Source organism: Lonchura striata, chromosome 22, assembly GCF_046129695.1.
Source record: "Lonchura striata isolate bLonStr1 chromosome 22, bLonStr1.mat, whole genome shotgun sequence".
Classification (NCBI taxonomy): domain Eukaryota; kingdom Metazoa; phylum Chordata; class Aves; order Passeriformes; family Estrildidae; genus Lonchura; species Lonchura striata.
In genome coordinates, this window is record NC_134624.1 from 9942317 (window position 1) to 9960388 (window position 18072).

At 44.1% G+C, this 18072-nt stretch overlaps 2 protein-coding genes across 4 annotated transcripts in view; both read left to right on the top strand.

The window, feature by feature from the left end:
- RABGAP1 (RAB GTPase activating protein 1) overlaps window positions 1-18072 on the top strand; it is a 61410-nt gene that overhangs the window by 16218 nt on the left and 27120 nt on the right. For 2 of the 3 annotated variants that reach the window (XM_021543671.2, XM_021543672.2), the window contains 4 exons: window positions 667-836; window positions 3384-3558; window positions 4179-4272; window positions 7008-7158. In XM_021543671.2, coding sequence (XP_021399346.1) covers window positions 667-836; window positions 3384-3558; window positions 4179-4272; window positions 7008-7158 — 590 coding nt within the window. Of the gene's footprint in view, window positions 1-666; window positions 837-3383; window positions 3559-4178; window positions 4273-7007; window positions 7159-13478; window positions 13551-18072 lie in introns of those variants that run through there. The other variant, XM_021543674.3, reaches the window with a different exon arrangement.
- GPR21 (G protein-coupled receptor 21) lies at window positions 13454-16074 on the top strand. Its single transcript, XM_021543687.2, has 2 exons — window positions 13454-13550; window positions 13915-16074. The coding sequence occupies exon 2, from the start codon at window positions 14282-14284 to the stop codon at window positions 15326-15328; it is 1047 nt and encodes a 348-aa protein (XP_021399362.1). The 5' UTR covers window positions 13454-13550; window positions 13915-14281; the 3' UTR covers window positions 15329-16074.

Here is an 18072-nt window from a genome sequence, read left to right on the forward strand (position 1 = left end):
CTTTTCAATCTCTTGTCACTGTTGCGTGCCAAAGGTTGGGAAGTTAATAGGAATTGACTGGGTAAAGTCATGAAAGTCAGCTGCTGGGCACAATCTGGTGCTGGGGTGGATGCCATCCTGCCTGAAGGACACAATTTATCATTCCCTGCCAGAGAGATCTTGTGGGTCACTGAGCCCTCTTGCCTCCTGTTGGAGCATCAGAGTGTGTAGTCAATTTTGAGAATGTCACAGCAGAGATGGTCTTAAATGCCTTCAATATAATGGTATTAAAAACTTAAGTAACTTCTAAAATCAAAAAAGAATTGAAGTGTAATTAGGCTGGATGGCAAGAGATCTGCACTGTGCTGTTAAGTGCACAGATCCTCTATAATGTTTAATGAAGGTTTTGGATACATTTCAGTGGGATTTGAAAAAGCAGAATTTTTATTCTCTTTAACAAGATAATTTTCTTGCCTTGAAGGCTGCAGCTTCCTTACTCTCTGGTGGATAGTGCATAGTGATCCAATTTCCCTATTTTGAAGCTTGTAGAGTTTTGAGATGTTAGAGGGAAAATCGATTCTGAAAAGGGAAGTCTCCTTTGTTCTTCCATGTTACTGGGAAAGGCGTTAGGGAATGTTTTATTTGAAATATTTTGCTTCATACTGTGGCTTCATTTTCTCTCTCTAGATAAAGTGTTGTTCATGACCACTGCTGTGGATTTGGTCATAACTGAGGTGCAGGAGCCCGTTCGATTCATTCTGGAGACTAAAGTCAGAGTTTGCTCACCTAATGAGAGGCTGTTCTGGCCCTTCAGCAAACGGAGCTCAACTGAAAATTTTTTCTTAAAATTGAAACAGGTAATGTTTTAAAAAATACAGAAATAAAATTGACAATTAATATGCTGTTTCTCCCTATATTGCTAAAACCTTTACTAATATAATGTTCATAATGCAACATTTTCCTCCTGATTCAGAGGTAAAATAAATGCACTTCACTTTTAGAAAAGCTACCCTTTATTGTGCTGATTGTTGTTGGCTATCTGCAGTTTCCATAAAGAGCCTGAAATAGCTTTTTTGATAGCTTTGATGAGTCTGCAAAGTTACAGAGAGGCTTATGGATTTTCCATCCAAACCACAGCAAGAAAAGGAAGGGAGGATTTGATTTATCTGCAAACTGGAGCTATGCTGAGACTGCTGCCATAAGGGTATAGAGGGATAATTGTGTAAAATTAAGGGTTAAGAGAAAAAAAAGAAGTCCTTACTGTAATCTTGGTGACATGGTACCTGATAGATCGCTAAACTCATTTTATCACGCAAATTCAACATTTCTTTTGAAGTTTTTTTAGATGAGCAAACATCCACATGAAATTCCAAAGAAATTATTTTTTGTCAAAGTCTATTTTCCCCTTCCGCATGGTTGGAAACAGATATTTCACACATACCCCACATTTGCCCCAGGGAAAAAAAATTCAAGCAACCACAAAAAATCCCTAGAAGTTGTTAAAAAAAAATTACTGTTTTTTCCAACTCGCTTTTTTTACCCATCTCCTAAAAATGGAAGCATTATTTCTGTCCAGGATATTCCTAATTACAGTACAAGGCAATAACTTAGTCTCAAAATAAGGCTAGTAAGTTGAAGGTCCAAGTCACTAAAGAGATCATGTACTTGAAATAGCTGCTGTTCTTCTGCTCTAGAAACTATTGTTCTGAAATGAAAGTCCTGTTTAAAGAACTGGAAATGTATGAAAGCAAATAACAATGTGGATGTACGTGCTCTCTCAAGGCTTAGCAATTCTGGGTGCAGCCCAAAAAGAAAGCAGTGTTGGAGTCCTAATTTCTTGATAAGTGTTCTTATTTCAAGAGGTTTTGAGTTAAGCAAGAGGCTTTTCTTCATTCTTTTTACACTTGCCTTTAAGTGCTAACAAAGAATGGCATTTGGGTAGTAACAAAGATGAAGTTCACCAAGGATTCCTTTTCTATGTAAAGAAAAACCCCTCTCCTTCAAAATTTAAGGTGGAAAAATTATTCATGGATGAGCTCAGCCTTTTTATTTAGAATATTTTTGAGGTGGAGCATGTAGAGGCTGTTGGACTATAAATATTCTACAGCACCAAAAGGTGCCTTTTCTGTTTGGCAGTTTAAAGGAAGCTTATCTTACTGAGCTAATTCTGGATCTTTTGTCTTACCAAATTCACAGACATTGTGACTTATCTTGGCCAATTCTCTTTTTCCACAGACACTGTCAGATTATCCAACTTCCAGTGTTTACTAATGGAAGATTATCAAAACTCGTAGTGGAAGCAACAAATATAGAATGTACTGCCTGATAAGCCTGGAAGGGAAACCTGTTTCTGTGGAGTCATGATTAGCCTATTAAAAGTACAGCTGTGTAGAATTGGCTTATCTTACTTTGGCAGGATTTCTTTATTCGGAAATGGTGAAAGCAGAGGGATTTTATTTGCTCTGATTACATTTAGTGATTTAGTAATTTTTAGTTTTGATGCATTTCTCTTCATTTTTAATGCTCCAAAGAATAAAACTGAGCACTGGGAGTTTGGTGTGGAGTATAATTATAAATCTTACTTCCCTCTTTTCTGCTCTCTATTTTTATTCATTTAGGAAAATAAATTCTAAGTCCTTAAAATGTATCAAAATTTTAGAACTGCTTCACAAAATAAAATCCTTCTTTAAAGGAAAGGAAGGTACCAAAGCATTGAAAATTATGGAGAAGCAGGGTCACAGAGCAGACTTCGGGACTCAGCAATTTGTGTTCCTGCAGCAATGTATACACAGAGTTGGAAGCTTTGCTAAAGGCCATTGCTGTGGGAAAAACATGGAATCCCAGACTAGTTTGATTTGGAAGGGACCTTAAAGCTCATCTCGTCTTGTTCAAATAAATATGAAGAAATTTTTTTCCGTAGTATCCCTAGAAACCTTTTATAATTTAGCTGATCTTATAAATTCTCTTTGAAGAAGAATTTGATGTAATTTTAAAGTTTTTGCTTTCAATTTTCCACTACTGTTTAAATAAAGGCAAAGTTGCTGCATATTGAGGAACCTTCATCTCTTAGACCAGTGATGCATTTATAGCTTTAAAAATCAGTGCATTTGTGTCCAGTTCATTTATGGTTGGAAAGATGAGCTCCCTGTGGATGGCAGATCCAAGTGACACTTCTGCCTGTGGCAGACACTTTGTCCTTTGGGTGCAGCACACTCCCAGCACGTTTCAGGGAGCACTGACAGCCTGCACCCTGCATTAAGTGTGTTGCAGGTATGAACATTCCTCACTGTAGAATGGGATGAAGTTGTTCCTCAGCTTTCCTGTTCTGGAAAGAGAAGGCAGAGCCTTAAGAAGTGATCTAAGATTTGTGTAGCTTCCTCAGTGAAATGAACCTTGTTTCCTAGATAAAGCAAAAGGACAGGAAGAACAACTCAGACACTCTGTATGAGGTTGTGTGCCTGGAAAGTGAGTCAGAGAGGGAGAGAAGGAAAACCACAGCCAGCCCCTCTCTCCGCCTGCCCCAGTCGGGGTCGCAGGGCTCCATGATCCCATCTCCTCCCGAGGATGATGAAGAGGAAGGTAAGAAGCTCCTGTGCTTTGTGGACTTTGAGAAAGGGCAGTTGGTGAATAATGTGGTTATAAAAGATGTAGGATCCTTTCCAGTCAGAATCTGGTTGAGGGGTTCTTTCTTGCTGGAATACTGCAAGATTCCATACCCAGTGTCCTGGCATTCCTGGTCAGCCTCTCCCTCATCTGGCACTTCAGTGTCCCTGCTTTTCTCAGCCCAGGCCTCCTGTGTGGTGTATCTGGGACAATGTGAAAAAGAGCTTCTAGAAACTGGGGATTATCTTGTAGCTTCTGCCCCTCCCTGGGCAGCTGTGACCAGGTTTGAGAGCAGAAAGGAGAAGCTGATGTTCTTTGGAAGTGTTACCAGGCAGTGTTTTAGTGGAGAGTCAGACATCTGGGAGAGATGGAACTGTACCAGAACTTGCCCAGCTTGGAACTTAATGCATTTTCAAGAACTTCTTCTACTTTTAAAAAATTATTTTAAAGCAAACCACGACCACTTCCGAGTACAGAAACATCTGGCCTTACAGCTGTGAGATGAAATGGAGATAACTTGGGTTTCTGCTTTTCCACTTTTCATGCTGGCCTTCCATGTGGCCTTGGCTGAAGTGTCCCTTCTGTTCTCTTGGCAGACAATGATGAACCACTCTTAAGTGGTTCTGGAGATGTTTCCAAAGAGTGTGCAGAAAAAATTCTTGAAACGTGGGGAGAGCTGCTGTCCAAGTGGTAAGTAGCAAAATCACATTCTGAAAATTACAATTCTGAATATTCTCATTCTGTTTGCTCCTTCTGCTTGATGTTTTTATTTCCAGAGGCCATTTGATATAAGATTAGTTTGGGTTTAGTTCTCTGTCCATCCCCACAACACCCGTTATTCTCTGGCTTGCTGTTTTCTGATTTCTTTAGAGAGTGTTATAAATATTTTCATTTTTGAGTGCATGCTTAATGTATAGAAATTCCCTTATGCTATGCCTTTAGTTGGTTCTATCTTAAAATTCTACTTACCTTCCTTGGGAGTTTGTTAAAGGAAAACCTAAACTAAGTAGTATAAAGAAAATGCAGCTCTTGCTTTGTCTATTCTGCACAGATCACTTCCATTCCTCTTTGTAATTCTGACTGGGTTCACAGCCAATTATTCCTGCAGCTGTCATGTCTTAGTGACTGTAGCTTAAGAAATGGGAGATTTGGACTTGGATAGAGAAGATGTTTTTTCTCCCTTATCTGAAGGAAGGCTCCAGAGCCTGCCAAGAAGGAAGTACATGAGCTCTGCTGTTTTTCCCTGGAAAATGTCAGTGTACAAGAAGAGTGTTTCTTGACAGTCCAATTGCTAATGCAACACAATCCTCCTTTGATGAGGGATTTTTTTTATTCATCTTGAAGTAGCCTGAGCAGTTCCAAAGTGATGCTGATTGTTGTAAAATTCAGGGGGTTTGTTAGGTTTTATTTTTCCCCACAATGTAGGAGTGGCGGGCAGCATGAGACTGAGCTGAAACAAGCTTCATTTTGACTCTGGCTTTAATTGTGGCCTTTTGCTTCCTGAAGTCAGTGAGAGCAGGGCAGGGGCTGTACAGGAAGTCAAAGGTTGAGTGGGGTATTGGATCTAAGGAGCAGGACAGCAGAGACTGGAGTCAGTCATGCAGCTTAGATGAGAAAAAGTACCAATGTGACCACTTAGACAGGAATGTCTTTAAATTAAGATTGTAACTGTTTAGTATTTTCTGCAGTTATTGCTTATTTGAGTAAGTTGGTTTCCATCCACTTTGGTTCTGCACTAAGTGGACACATTTGTAAGAGGGGAAGGCTGTGTTAAAATGATACGTGATGCCTTTTCCCTCTTCCAGATTTGGAGAAACATCTTTCCCAGATGAGCTCTCTGCATCTGCTACTGTGAGAAAGTTTCTTTCAACTTGAATTTTTCTGTAATTCTTCCAAGGGCTCAGAGATAATTAAGCCACCTGACTCCCATTGGAAATGTTTTGGCAGCTCTAAGAGGATATGAAATGCTTCTGTGCTAATGCTGGCAACAGCTTTAATATGTGTTAAAGGGCTTTCCTTCTTAACTACAAATGTGTATTTGGAAGCAATGATCCTCCAGCTTTTAACGTAAGAGGATTGAAAATCATAAAAATCAGACTTTAGGTAGTTTCATGCTAGTTTTAGTTTTTAATTGTGTAATTAGATTTGTATAGTAATTAAATATTTGGTATTTTGTGATACCAAAGAATATTTGGCTGATGTTTCATAACTGCTGAGTCACACTATTTTCTCATTTCAAAAATAGTTGGGAAGAATTCAGTAGTGTGTAGCCTTTAGTCTACAGCCTTCATGACTGTATTCATTGGAACTACTGTTGTACTTCCTCTGATCTGAGATGAAGGCAAAGCAGTTCTATAGGCCTTTACAGAAACATTGAGTATTTTGTTTATAGGAAGTATAAAAGCATAATAAATGCTCTATAAATATATGTCTATAGGTGTGACTGTATATTGATATAAATGTAACTACTATATAAATATTATTTTTATTTTAGTTGATTTCTTTTAGAGAAAGCACAGTGAAGGAGGACATGATGGTCCTGAGTTCTGTGCAGTAAATACTGATTTAAATGCCTGCCTTGTTAATCTCTAGATTATTGTGTCAGAACACTGTAGATTGAAGAAAGGCCATAGGGAGTCCCAGTCTGTGTAAAATTATCATCCACATATCTCTTAGACTGTTACAAACGTTAATAAATGCCAGTTTTTTAAGAACATAATGCAGTTGATGTGACACAAGTTCATTTTTCTGCCTGGCTTTGTCTGTCAGTTCTCTTGATCATTTTATCCAGAAGTTTGTTTTTTAGTAGCTGCTGAAAAATATTAAGTTCTATGATTTAAGGCGTGTGTCTTTTGTGGATTTTTATATATAAGCCACAAATGAACTGTTCAGTTTAACGTGCCGTAAGTGCATAAATTATATGTAGGTTTAGTTTTTACAGCTTGCAGTGCTGTGATTTATGAGCTGTCAGTGGTCTCGCTGGAAGGAGCTGTTCAGCTGGGGCTGGCTGCCGCAGCAGAGGCTGCTCTAATGCAGGGGTGCAGTTAGGTAACCGTGAGAGGTGATTCCCAGAGCTCTGGCTGTCCTTCCCTCCCTGAGAAAGCCACCTCCTGCTGGGTGGCTTCTGCAAACTCCTTTTGGGGTATTTTGAACTTGGAATTTACTCGCTGTGACCTCTGTCCTCTGCTATTTAATGGAGTGTTTTGGTTTGTTGAGTGTTATATATATATATATAAATATATATATAAATTTAATGGCAGTCAAGAAAACAGTTTGGGAAGTAGTTCTCCAAATTGTATTTCTTTTTCATGACTCGAATTTCACGTAGAGATCTGGAGTGCGTGGCAGCTGTGCCGTGGGTGTGTCCCACGGGCGTTCCTGGGTCTCTGTGGCTGCTGGGGCAGTGACTGAGCTCTCCCTCGCAGGCACCTGAACCTGAGCGTGCGGCCCAAGACGCTGTCGGCGCTGGTGCGCAGCGGCGTCCCCGAGGCGCTGCGGGGCGAGGTGTGGCAGCTGCTGGCAGGGTGTCACAACAACGACCACCTCGTGGAGAAGTACAGGATCCTCATCACAAAGGTACCCTGCCCTTTTTCAGCTCTTTCCCCCCGCGTTTCTCAAAGGATGGGAATACAGTGGCTTCAAGCTCTTGCCTGAGGGTCCCTGAGTGTACCTGAATGTATCAAGGAGTGGCTGTGATTCAATCCTCCAACAAAAACCGTGACAGAGAGCTGCTGGTGGCACTGCACTGCTTTCCTTTTATAGCCCTGTTTCACTCAGCCAAGCTCTGAGTTTGTAAAAAATAAGTATCCTATTAATTGCTTTCATAATGGACAAATTAATTTTCTTTGCTTGTTTGGCTTTTCTGAATGGAAGCTGAATTTTGTTGTGTTGTCTCAGTGTTTGTGCTAAAAATCCAACACTAGCAGAAATTGCAGCCTTTTTTGGTAGAAAGAAAATACAGCAATGTGGATGTTTTTTGCATTGGACAGCAATTTTGTGACTTCTCATATTGATGCTGAGCCCAGTAAGATAGGAAAAGGATATAAGAATTGTATGTACAGACATCACTCAGTGGTTCTCAAAGTTCAAGTAACAAATGGGTCACAAAATGAAATGTCACCTTCTTATCCAGGAAATGGATGTGTTAATTAGGGTTTGATCATTACCTGTATAGCTACATTGGATTTTATTGCTTTCATCAAACATGCGAGTCTAGAAGGAGTGCATTAGAAATTATTAATGATACAGCTTTATAACAAATATAACAGAAATTAATTATTCACCAGTTAAAAAGCAAAACAAGTGAATCAGCCTTTGTATCTCTATATTTTGATGTCACAGATTCACAAGGAGCAATTAAAGACCTTAGTCTAAGGGCAGGAGGGCTTCTGAAATGAAACTCTGTTTCTTCTGGAGTCATGCAGGAAGGATCCTACATAATATGAATGAATTGTGTTAAATCAGCTAAAAATGTTATGTCATAAGTATTTTCATATACTTGGTGAATATGGAAAAAACTTGATCCAAATTCCTTAATACTGGTTTGTGCATTGTAGAGCTGTAACTTGGATTTTATGATGAATAAATCATATAAGTAATGTGGAGGTTGAGTGCTCTGGCAAGGAGTGATCACAGCTATCCTGTTGTGTTATTTTAATTGCCTGGTGAGTAGTTGTCAGCCTCACTTGTTTCTCTGTTTCAGTGTTTTGGTATCAGATTGCAAAAGATGATGTCTTTGTGGCACAGTTGGTGACACCTTCTGCTACTATCTTTGTCAGCTGGAAGAGGATAGTGTAACATTTCATTTTTAAACCTGTGAAACCTTTTCGCTCATTTTCATTTGGCTGAGACAAAGAAAGTAACCTGCATCTCATGTTGGAAACATCTCTGGAGTCCAAGTGTAAGGGAGAGTAGGCTGCTCCTGCACTGTGTTCTGCTCAAAAGCACTGGCTATGCCTGCAGTGGTCATTCAGCATGGAAACTAATTAAGGAATTAGAGAGAATGGGTCCTGAGTGGCTGTTTTCAAGCTGTGGTCTCATGAGGTCTGTGGTACATCAGCAGTGTGCTGCCATAGCCAGCTCAAGCAAATAAAAATGACATTTCCCTAATCTGGAGGTGCCATATTAGCCCAGTGCCATGGCTGTTTGTTTTGTTGTGTCTTAAATACGGAAACAGGCCGGGACTATTCCTGTAGAAGGGACAGAGGTTGGTGTTTGAGAACAAAAATTTGGGGAATTGGGATTTCTTCAGTCTGCAGGCAGTGGAAGAAGTGCAAGGTTTTAAATAGGGTTATCTCTCAGTGGTTATGTGGAGCTATTGAAGAGGAGAACAAACAAAAAATGCAAGGACTGTTTGGGAGGCTGAGGAGAACATGAATTCAAGGCCCAGCAATACAACATTTGCAGACCCTTTGCACGTAGTCTATGCCAAGAGTATAATAAAGCTGGACTGCACTTTGGCCTTAATTTTTTTTCATGCTTTTCTTAGGGCATGAAATGTGATAATTTTGGAGTTCTAATGTGAGTAATTCTTACTGCTCTTAAAATAGCAGCTCAGTTACAGTCAGTATGCAGCAATGTATAGGAGTAAATGTTCCTGGGAAAAAATTTGCTAATTATATGAAGACAAGGGTCCATTATATTACATTGCTTTCCCATCTCTGTAATGCTTTGCCATGTTTTGCATGTCACTAATGCCAATTCTTCTCTGGCAAGCCTGCAGATATTTGCATTACCGTGCCTTGAAGGGGGTTTATGTGAGAATAACTGCTGTGGTGTAGTGCAGGAGCACAAGGAGTCCATGTATAACCTATGCCCTGGAATGTGAGCAAGAGATGCAGGAAACCTGTGTTCATAATGCAGTGCCCTTCCTCTCTTCATGTTGCCCTCTATTCCTGTAGCTGCATTTGATTTCTGCCAGGCTTTTTCTGACCCCATGCAGCAGCACAGTCCCAAATTAATAAGGATCTGTGTTGACAGATCATAACCTTCTGGCCTGTTTCAGGGATCTTTTCCCCTTGTGCACAGATTGTTGGATGCAGCACCCCAGTATTTCTTCTGCTGGTTGCTTTTCTGGGCAGGCTCAGGTAATCTCTGGTTTCTTCTTTCCTTTGCAGATTAATTGCTGAAAGAATAGTTCAGTGTTCACTGTTGAGTTGTGACTGCTGAAGGATTAAAAAGGAAATGTCTGGTGTCGTGTTCTACCATTCAGGAGAGCTGTGTCTAGCTCTCTTCTTGAATATGACTTAAAAATGGCATTGAAATTGTGTTTCAAGGTGTGTTCATTGTGTTGTAGTCATCATGGCAGCATATATTAATTATTTGCTCTGGTTTTCTTTGCCACACACTGGCTGGGGGGTTTTGTTCTCTGCACTTGTGTTGTTGCAGGAAGGTTGAAGTTTTGCCATCGTGGTGCTTCCACAAATTACTTTTGAGAATTTGCACACCATCTGTGTGCAATAATAAAGCTTTTAGCAGCTCCAGATTGCCATGCTGGTGGTGGGGAGTGTGGATGAAAGCCAGCCCAGTGAATTAAGGTCATGTCCCTACTGGGGACAGAAAGCAAGCTCTAGGTAAAACGATCTAGACAATCCCTGGGAGAGGCATCTGGTCCTGGTAGCACTTTGGCAATCACAGTTAGGGCTGTTAATCTGCAGGCTTCCAGCCACTGAAAGGTAGCAGAAGACACATGGGGACTCACTCCAGGTGTTAACGGACACCTGCAGGAACAATACTGCATGTTCTTGACAGGCATAGGTGGATGGAAAGTATTGTCGAGTAGAAAAGGTGTAAAGCCAGCCAGACGCGCTAAAAAAGATAAATAATCATAATACAAAACAAAGGAGACCACAGCCACAACAAACAAATTTTAGAAAGGATTAATGCAGCTACTGAATCTGTCAGTGGAGAAGTTCTTCATAATATCAACATTAAAAACCTGACATTTACAATATTGAGGGGAAAATAAAAAGCTTTTGAATATAGGTCTGTGTGGGAGGAAGTAATGTTGAAAGGAAAAAACCATGAACTGTTGTACCAGATAAATACACTATATTAAGAAAATTACAACGTGAGAGGGACATCTTGTGGCACAATTAAAATAAAAAATAATAGTCCAGTGTCAGGAGGGGTATACTGGAATGTTACCCTGGGGTCACCATTTCTGGGAGAAATCCCAGGCCTGGTAAGAGATTAATTTGTTCCAGTCTTTCTTATAGCAGGACTCCTGCTACCCACTTTCTCATCTTCCCACCTTTTTGTCTCCATGAGACGAGAATTATAGAACACAGATGTTCTACCAAATATACTTGTCTGTCTTGGTGCAAATGATGCTAGTTTTTAATGAAGAAATAGATTAAAATGTCACTACCGTTGTTTGACTGAATGTGTTGTCATCGGTAGCATAAGATGTGACAGAACCTTAGGTGTGGGTGGTTAACACTTATTTTCCACTTGTATCACAATCATATTTCCATATGTTCCTATAAATTGAAAGGAATACATTGAATTTTCTGGAGGACAGGGGGCCATGGCTGTGTACAGTTAACTGAAATGGAGCCTACCATGTATCTGTGCATCAGTGTATGGTGGCATAGCCTTGTCAGTGTGCCTGAACCTTGAGATTCCTTGTTTGATTAATTTTGATCACGTGGTGATAAAAGTTTAATTATCTTTTACAAGCAGCAGTTTTCCCAGGAGTTGTCATTGTGACTGTGAATAATTTCTGGAGTACTTTTCATTGCCTTAGACGAGGTGGTGCAGTATGGTGTAGAGTGGGAGAAGCCTGTACACCACAGCAGTGTCTTCAGTCTCACGGACCTCAGCCACACGTTTTGGTGTCTTTAGGAGAGGTTCTTGTGCTGGTGCACCCAACCAGAGAGCTGGGGAGCAGGCACTGTACCCACTGACCTTTCAGGTGCAGTTTGCTTCACCTTCTGGGCTGGCTGCAGTGGCAGGAGGAGCTGGAGCTATTGCTGCTTTGGGTGTTTCAAGCAAGCAGGAGTGAGCTGGCAAGAGCACTGAGTGGAGTCATTGCTCTCAGCTTCAGAGAAACAATAGAATGTCAGTTAAAGGAAAAAACAGGCATGGTTCTTCTACAGAGTACCTCGGCTCTAAGGGTGTTAAGCTTTTCATGGAAACCTGAACACTGGGGAGTTTTGATTTCATGGTGCATTTTCTGTTTAAAAAATTCAGCAACCAGATGTCTTTTTGGTTGGGCTCATTATTTCCGTTGCTACCTTGTTTTTATGTATCTGACATAGAAAGTTCAATGTGTCAACATACATTTTCTTGGGGCTGTTTATAATGTGTCTGTTCATGCCCAAGGATCCAGAAATACTATTTGGATCAATTGGTATGTAAATCATTCTCTGCTTTTAAAAGATAGGACATCATTTCTCCAGCAGTAATTTAATCATAGCTTGTTTTTTGTAAATCCACAATACCCTGGCCTAAATTTAATTCAAAGTTTATGTTTCCTAGCTACAGTTCTAGTACTTCAGTTGCCATGAGTAGAAACACCATAAATTAAAAAAAAAAAAAAAGTAGACAATAATAAAGAGCTCTTTTATGGGTTAAAGATAGGGCAGAAGCCCCAAGATTTTGTTTTCAGGCATTTGTACAAGACTAAAAATCTGCCAAGTCATACTGTTGTCCAGCACAGATTTTTGGCCAACACAAGTGTATCATGAAATGTTTTTTGTACTTACTGGTCAGCTGAAAACCTGAGAGTTGCGGCTCAATTGCTTTGACATCTATTCCTTTGGCCACAATTAATTTCTCGTTAGGTATTCTGCAGAATGACCAATGTTTAGCTTAGGTTAACCAAAACCTTGAGTTTATTGGTGCTGGTTGAATTCAGATTGTGGCCTTAAGCTTGTAAGGATGCCAGTTCCACACTTTGATGTCTGACTAAATGATTTTGATGGGCAAATAACTTCAGTCTTTTACTGGTTTGATCCATTCAAATACAAATTCCTGTAGCAAAGGCCTGTCCTAAGCGGTGGCAGTGGAGCAGTCTGGTGTCCGGGTCAGAGAATGAGCTGCCACATACCTGGGAACATGTTTTCCAGCCTGTCAGTTGAAGCTCTTGACGAACAATAAACAAGATCTGTACCTTGCTATGCCTCTCTGCCTTCAAAGAGGTTTTTCTGGTTAAATAGTGAGATGGTATTAACTTAGGGTGTGAATACAAGTTTAAGTGCTGTGCTGTGAATCTCTCGTATGTCTTTGCTGGCTGGAATGTCGCTGGGTTTTCTGCTTTGGTGTCCGATGTCAGGGACAGCTATGCCTTTGCATTCTGTGTGCGCGTCTCTGTGTGTGGAGGGAGGTGCCTGCCTACCTGGAGCATTGATGGTGGGACATCGTTCTCAGCTTTGCCCATGGTTTCAGGTGTTCAGGTGTCTCCTGTGAGCAACACACAGTACACCTAGGAAAGGCACGTTTATTCCAGAATAGGTATTTCCCCAAAAGGGCTGCGATGGAAAAGCCTTTAAGTGACGACGAACCGCGTGAATTCAGGGCGGTGATGGACGGCTGGCGCTCGCCGTGCCGGCTGCGGGAGGAGGAGCGGGCTGCGCGCTGGGTGTGTGTCCCTGCGGCACCGGCGGCGCGGGGCCGCCAGCGCCGGGACCCGCTGCGCTGCCGGGGGCGGCGGGGTCGCGCCGGGCGAGGCTCCCACCGCCACCGGCCGCCCGTGGATCCGCCTCGCCGAGCGCCCCCGGAGCGCCAGCCCGCCTTCCCCAGGCTGCGGCCGGCGCTGCCCGCTCCCTGCGCGCCGGGGCGGGCGGATGGGGGCCGGGGCTGCGGCCCCGCTCCCCGCCGGGTCCCCGCCGCGCCGCGCCCTCCCCCGCGCTCCCGCCGCCTCCCTCCCCTTCCTCCCGCCTCCCCGCCCCCGGCTCCGCATCGCCGCGGCCGGAGCGCACGCCGCCCGCCCGAGGATGCTCCGCGCTTTTGTTCCCCCGCCGCAGGTAGGGCCGGGGCGGCGGGGCCGGGCTGGCCCCGGGCCGGGCGGGGGGCGCGGGGCGGCGGCGGGGCCGGGGCGGCGACGGCGGGGCCGGGAGAGGCGGCGAACAAAAGCGCCGTGCAAAATGGAGCCAGCGGAGAAGGGCTGGACCCCCGCCCTCCCCGCCGCGCATCCCCCCGCCCGGCTGCCGGGGCTCCGGGAGGCGGCATCGCCTCCCGCTGCCGCCGGCGGGGCGTGGGGAGGGAGCGGGGCTGCAGCCGGGGCCGACGGGGAGCGCTGAGCAGGGCGTGGGGATGGAGGGGAGCGGCGGAGGTGGCAGCGCGGGGGAGAGGCGGTTCTGTAAAACACTCTCCCCTTCTCTCTGTCAGCCTTTGGGAGGACTCTCGTCCTGACTCGGTGGAGGTTCCTCTCCCTCTTCCCCAGCCCCTCATCCCTCCTCGGCGCGGCAGCCCACCCAGGAGGGCATCACTATCAGCCCTCTCCGCTGCGCCGGGGAAGTTGCTGACATGCCTGCCGCTGGGTCCCGGTGCAGCGGCAGCGGCGGGGAGCCGGATTTAAAGGGGAATTGTGCTGCAGACAATGCACAGCAGCAGCATCTGGAGCAGCCCTGGGGACTGGAGCTCCGGTTTTGACATTGCTGCACACACAGCACCAGCCGCAATGACAGCAGCTGCCTGGAGTGGCTGCAGGCAGCAGGCAGGAGCATGAAGTAGAGAGATCACTGCAGTGCTCAAGATGAACTCCTCTTTGGTTAGCAACCAGAGTGGCCGGCCCTTCTGTCTCCTGGCCATTAGCTATTTGGAGACCATCAATTTTTGCCTCCTGGAAGTGGTTATTATTGTGTTCCTCATGGTGCTGATTATTTCGGGCAACATTATTGTGATATTTGTCTTTCACTGTGCACCTCTGCTGAACCACCACACCACCAGCTACTTCATCCAGACTATGGCATATGCTGACCTCCTGGTGGGCGTGAGCTGTCTGGTGCCTTCTTTGTCTCTGCTGCACTATCCTATTGTTTTAAGTGAGTCCTTGGTTTGCCAAATCTTCGGTTATGTGGTATCAGTGCTGAAGAGTGTCTCCATGGCCTCCCTGGCCTGCATCAGCATTGACAGATACATTGCCATCACGAAGCCCCTGACCTACAACACGCTGGTTACCCCGTGGAGGCTGCGGATCTGCATATTGACCATTTGGCTCTACTCCTGCCTGGTCTTCTTACCCTCCTTTCACTGGGGAAAGCCTGGATATCACGGGGATGTGTTCCAGTGGTGCGCCAATTCCTGGAACACCGATGCCTATTTCACCCTCTTCATTGTGGTGATGCTCTACGCCCCGGCCGCTTTCATCGTCTGCTTCACCTACTTCAACATCTTCCGCATCTGCCAGCAGCACACCAAGGAGATCAACGAGCGGCGCGTGCGCTTCAGCTCGCAGGACGGGGAGGCTGGGGAGGCCCAGCCCTGCCCGGACAAGCGCTATGCCATGGTCCTCTTCCGCATCACCAGTGTCTTCTACATCCTGTGGCTGCCCTACATCATCTACTTCCTGCTGGAGAGCTCCAACGTCTACAGTAACCGCGTTGCGTCCTTCTTGACCACCTGGCTTGCCATTAGCAACAGTTTCTGCAACTGTGTCATTTACAGTCTCTCCAACAGTGTCTTTCAGAAGGGGCTGAAGCGTCTCTCGGGGGCCATCTGTGCCTCGTGTGCTAGACAGAGGGTAGCTAAGGACTCCTCTACCTCTAGGAGCAAAAGATCTTCCAATGGATGTCATGTCTAGTACACCTGTCAGCTGGACTGGGAAGTGCAGGGACAATTGCGTAGATTGCAACATAACTTAGATATGATTTTAAGATAACCAGATTTGCAAAAAGGTTTCTGAGAAATGCTGCTGACATAGAAGGATCAGGAGCACATATCGTTGTGGTTTCAGTTTGAAAAATGATTGCTGTGGAGGAGGCTGCGGAGTTTCACCTCCACATTCATTTTAAAGAATAAAGCTGTATCTTGACACTTACCTCTCCAGCTGGTGTGACTGAATGGAGTGGGTGTCTGAGATCTTCGGCAAAATGTAGTCTTTCTTACAGCTTTACTGGGTTCTTCGGAGATTCGTGCTTCACATGTAAATGATAGCTCTGAAGTGGAAATGTCACAGTCTATGGTATATTACAGGGATTTTTTTAATATATGCCAAAGTATATTGACACAATGTTCCAGCGTCAGAACAGAAGGGGCCAAACAATTTGTTTTTCAGTGCTACCTAGACAGGACTTGTAGAACAGGAGTGAACAATGTGAACATTTCAGTGTGAGCTCTGTTAATGAGCCGTGAGTGCAGCGGTGTGGTCTGGGCAGTCGTACTCCTAGGGCTGATCTGGCTTCCGTGCCCCGTTTCCCTGGTAGGATGCATGTTTGGAGCTGAGTGCAGCATCTGCGTTTTCCTGTTTGTTGTGAAGTAAGAAGAAAAGCTTGGATCAGACCAAATTTAGCAGTTAAATAAAATGTGTTTTGATAAGCTAAGAGAAAATACGTGTTGCTTTATGATACCAGAGTTGTGGCAGCCACTCAAGGATGATGCCAATATGTGAAAATTGTTCTCAAACCAGTGGAGAAATGCCGTGGGTTTGTATGTGGAAATTTTCTCAAGAACAACTTTAAAAATAACATGTCCCTTTTTTTTTTTTTTTTTTTAATCTAAATTCTTCTGATATTTTACATACTGGAACTTAAGGGGAAAGGAAAGAAAACAATTGTCTTCTAAACAGCTAAAGGAACTATGTTGTAAATTTAACTGTAGTATTTGAGTTATTCATAAGTGCACAGAGCTAAATCAGAGACATTTTTCTTTAGCCTTCATGGGATTAAAGATGGTTCAAATATAGCAGGAGCTAAATCCTGTTGGCAAAAGCATATCTAACTGGTCAGACAGAGGCAATATCTGAGGAACCAAATCTTATTGACCACAGCTTGTTCAAGCTAACCTAGATTAAATGTTTTGAGTACTGTCATGCTGTTAAGAAGGCAGAATGGCCCTCAAATTGTTGACTTTTTCCTAAAGAATATCCTTGTCTTTTTACTATGCCATTTTGGAAATGAAAGTGAACCGAGTATTCCCGTAGTGGTGGATTGCAGTGTCGCCCTGTCCCTGGTGCAGGGCTGTCCCTCTGTCTGTCCTGCTCTGAGAGCAGTTTTGCCCCCGACCATCTGCCCTCTGTGCCCCTCCTTGTGCTTCCCATCACTGCCTTGGGCTGCTGAGTGGGGAATTCCCTGAGCTCCTCTGGTACAGCTGGTGTGCTCTTAGTCACAGTGGGAATGAAAAAATGATAGGGAAAATAATGTGATATTTTTAGAATTGGGGTAATTCTCTTGGCCAAAGGGAAGGCTTTGTTTTTGTTAAATCGTTTCAAGTCTGTGTTGTTCTAGATCAAGATCATATTTTTAATACTCTGCCCTGTCCCTACTGCAAACTCCCCCCTCCTCTCTGCTGTGCTGTGATCCCTGGCCTCTCCTCTCCATGTCTCCATGCCTTGCCCTGGAGGATACCAGCTTGTCTCTGCCCCATCACATGCCACGATTGCTACAGCCCGACCCCGCTGCCCATCCACATTTGCTCCAGTACAGTCTCGTGGGACTGCCAGTGAGGAAATGGGGAAGGAGAGAGAGCTGCAGGACGAAGCATTCCTGGCATGGCATGTATTTGTCAGCACTCAGTGCTGGTACACTTGAGTTCCTCTCCTGGATGTGTGTGTACCTGTTCAGGAGAGGATGGGGCAGAACCCCCTGCTACTGCTGCCTCCTTCTCCTTCTATTGGAGGGCCCTGGGGCAGAGCATTTGAGTGGCATCTTGATCAGCTTCCAGCTAGAATGGATTTCATCCATTGTCAGTCCAAAGCTCTCAAGATAAACATCCTCTTCATCTGAGATTTTAAGAGCACAGGTTGTCTAAACCCTGCTGCCTTCACGCCACCATTTCTTGCTCTCTGTAGTAAAGAGCAGGGAGGGGTTTGTGCTGGTTCTCGCAGACACGCCTGGCGTGATGTGCTCGGCAGAGCCGTGGCAGTCGGAATTTTGGTTAGACACAGACAGCCGTGGGGGAGCACAGGGGTGGAGTGACTCACTTGGAAAAGAAGTGGGATAATAATCTCCTGCACATCCTGGCTGATTGTCTCGGGCACTCTGTGGGTGTGATGGCAAAGGTGGGCTTCAGGGAACAATTCAAGGGCTTTAGTCACTCATATCAAAGTGTGTGTGTGTGTGGTATTTTTGGAATGGCCTCTCAGGTAAACTCCCTGTAGCCTTTTTTTGACTCTTCACCTTATCTAACATTTCCAAGTCTTTGAAATGATGCAGTGTATCACTGAAATAGCATTTGATTGAACTTCATAGAAGAGAAGAATCTGCTGGGGCCTAAAATCCTAGAAATAGCAGTTTCAGGTTTAAGTGGAAGCTGCAAAGCAAAGATTGTTGCTTTTAAGGTTTTTTATGGCTAAATAGAGGGTTTAAATAGGAGCATTGTGTGCTAGTT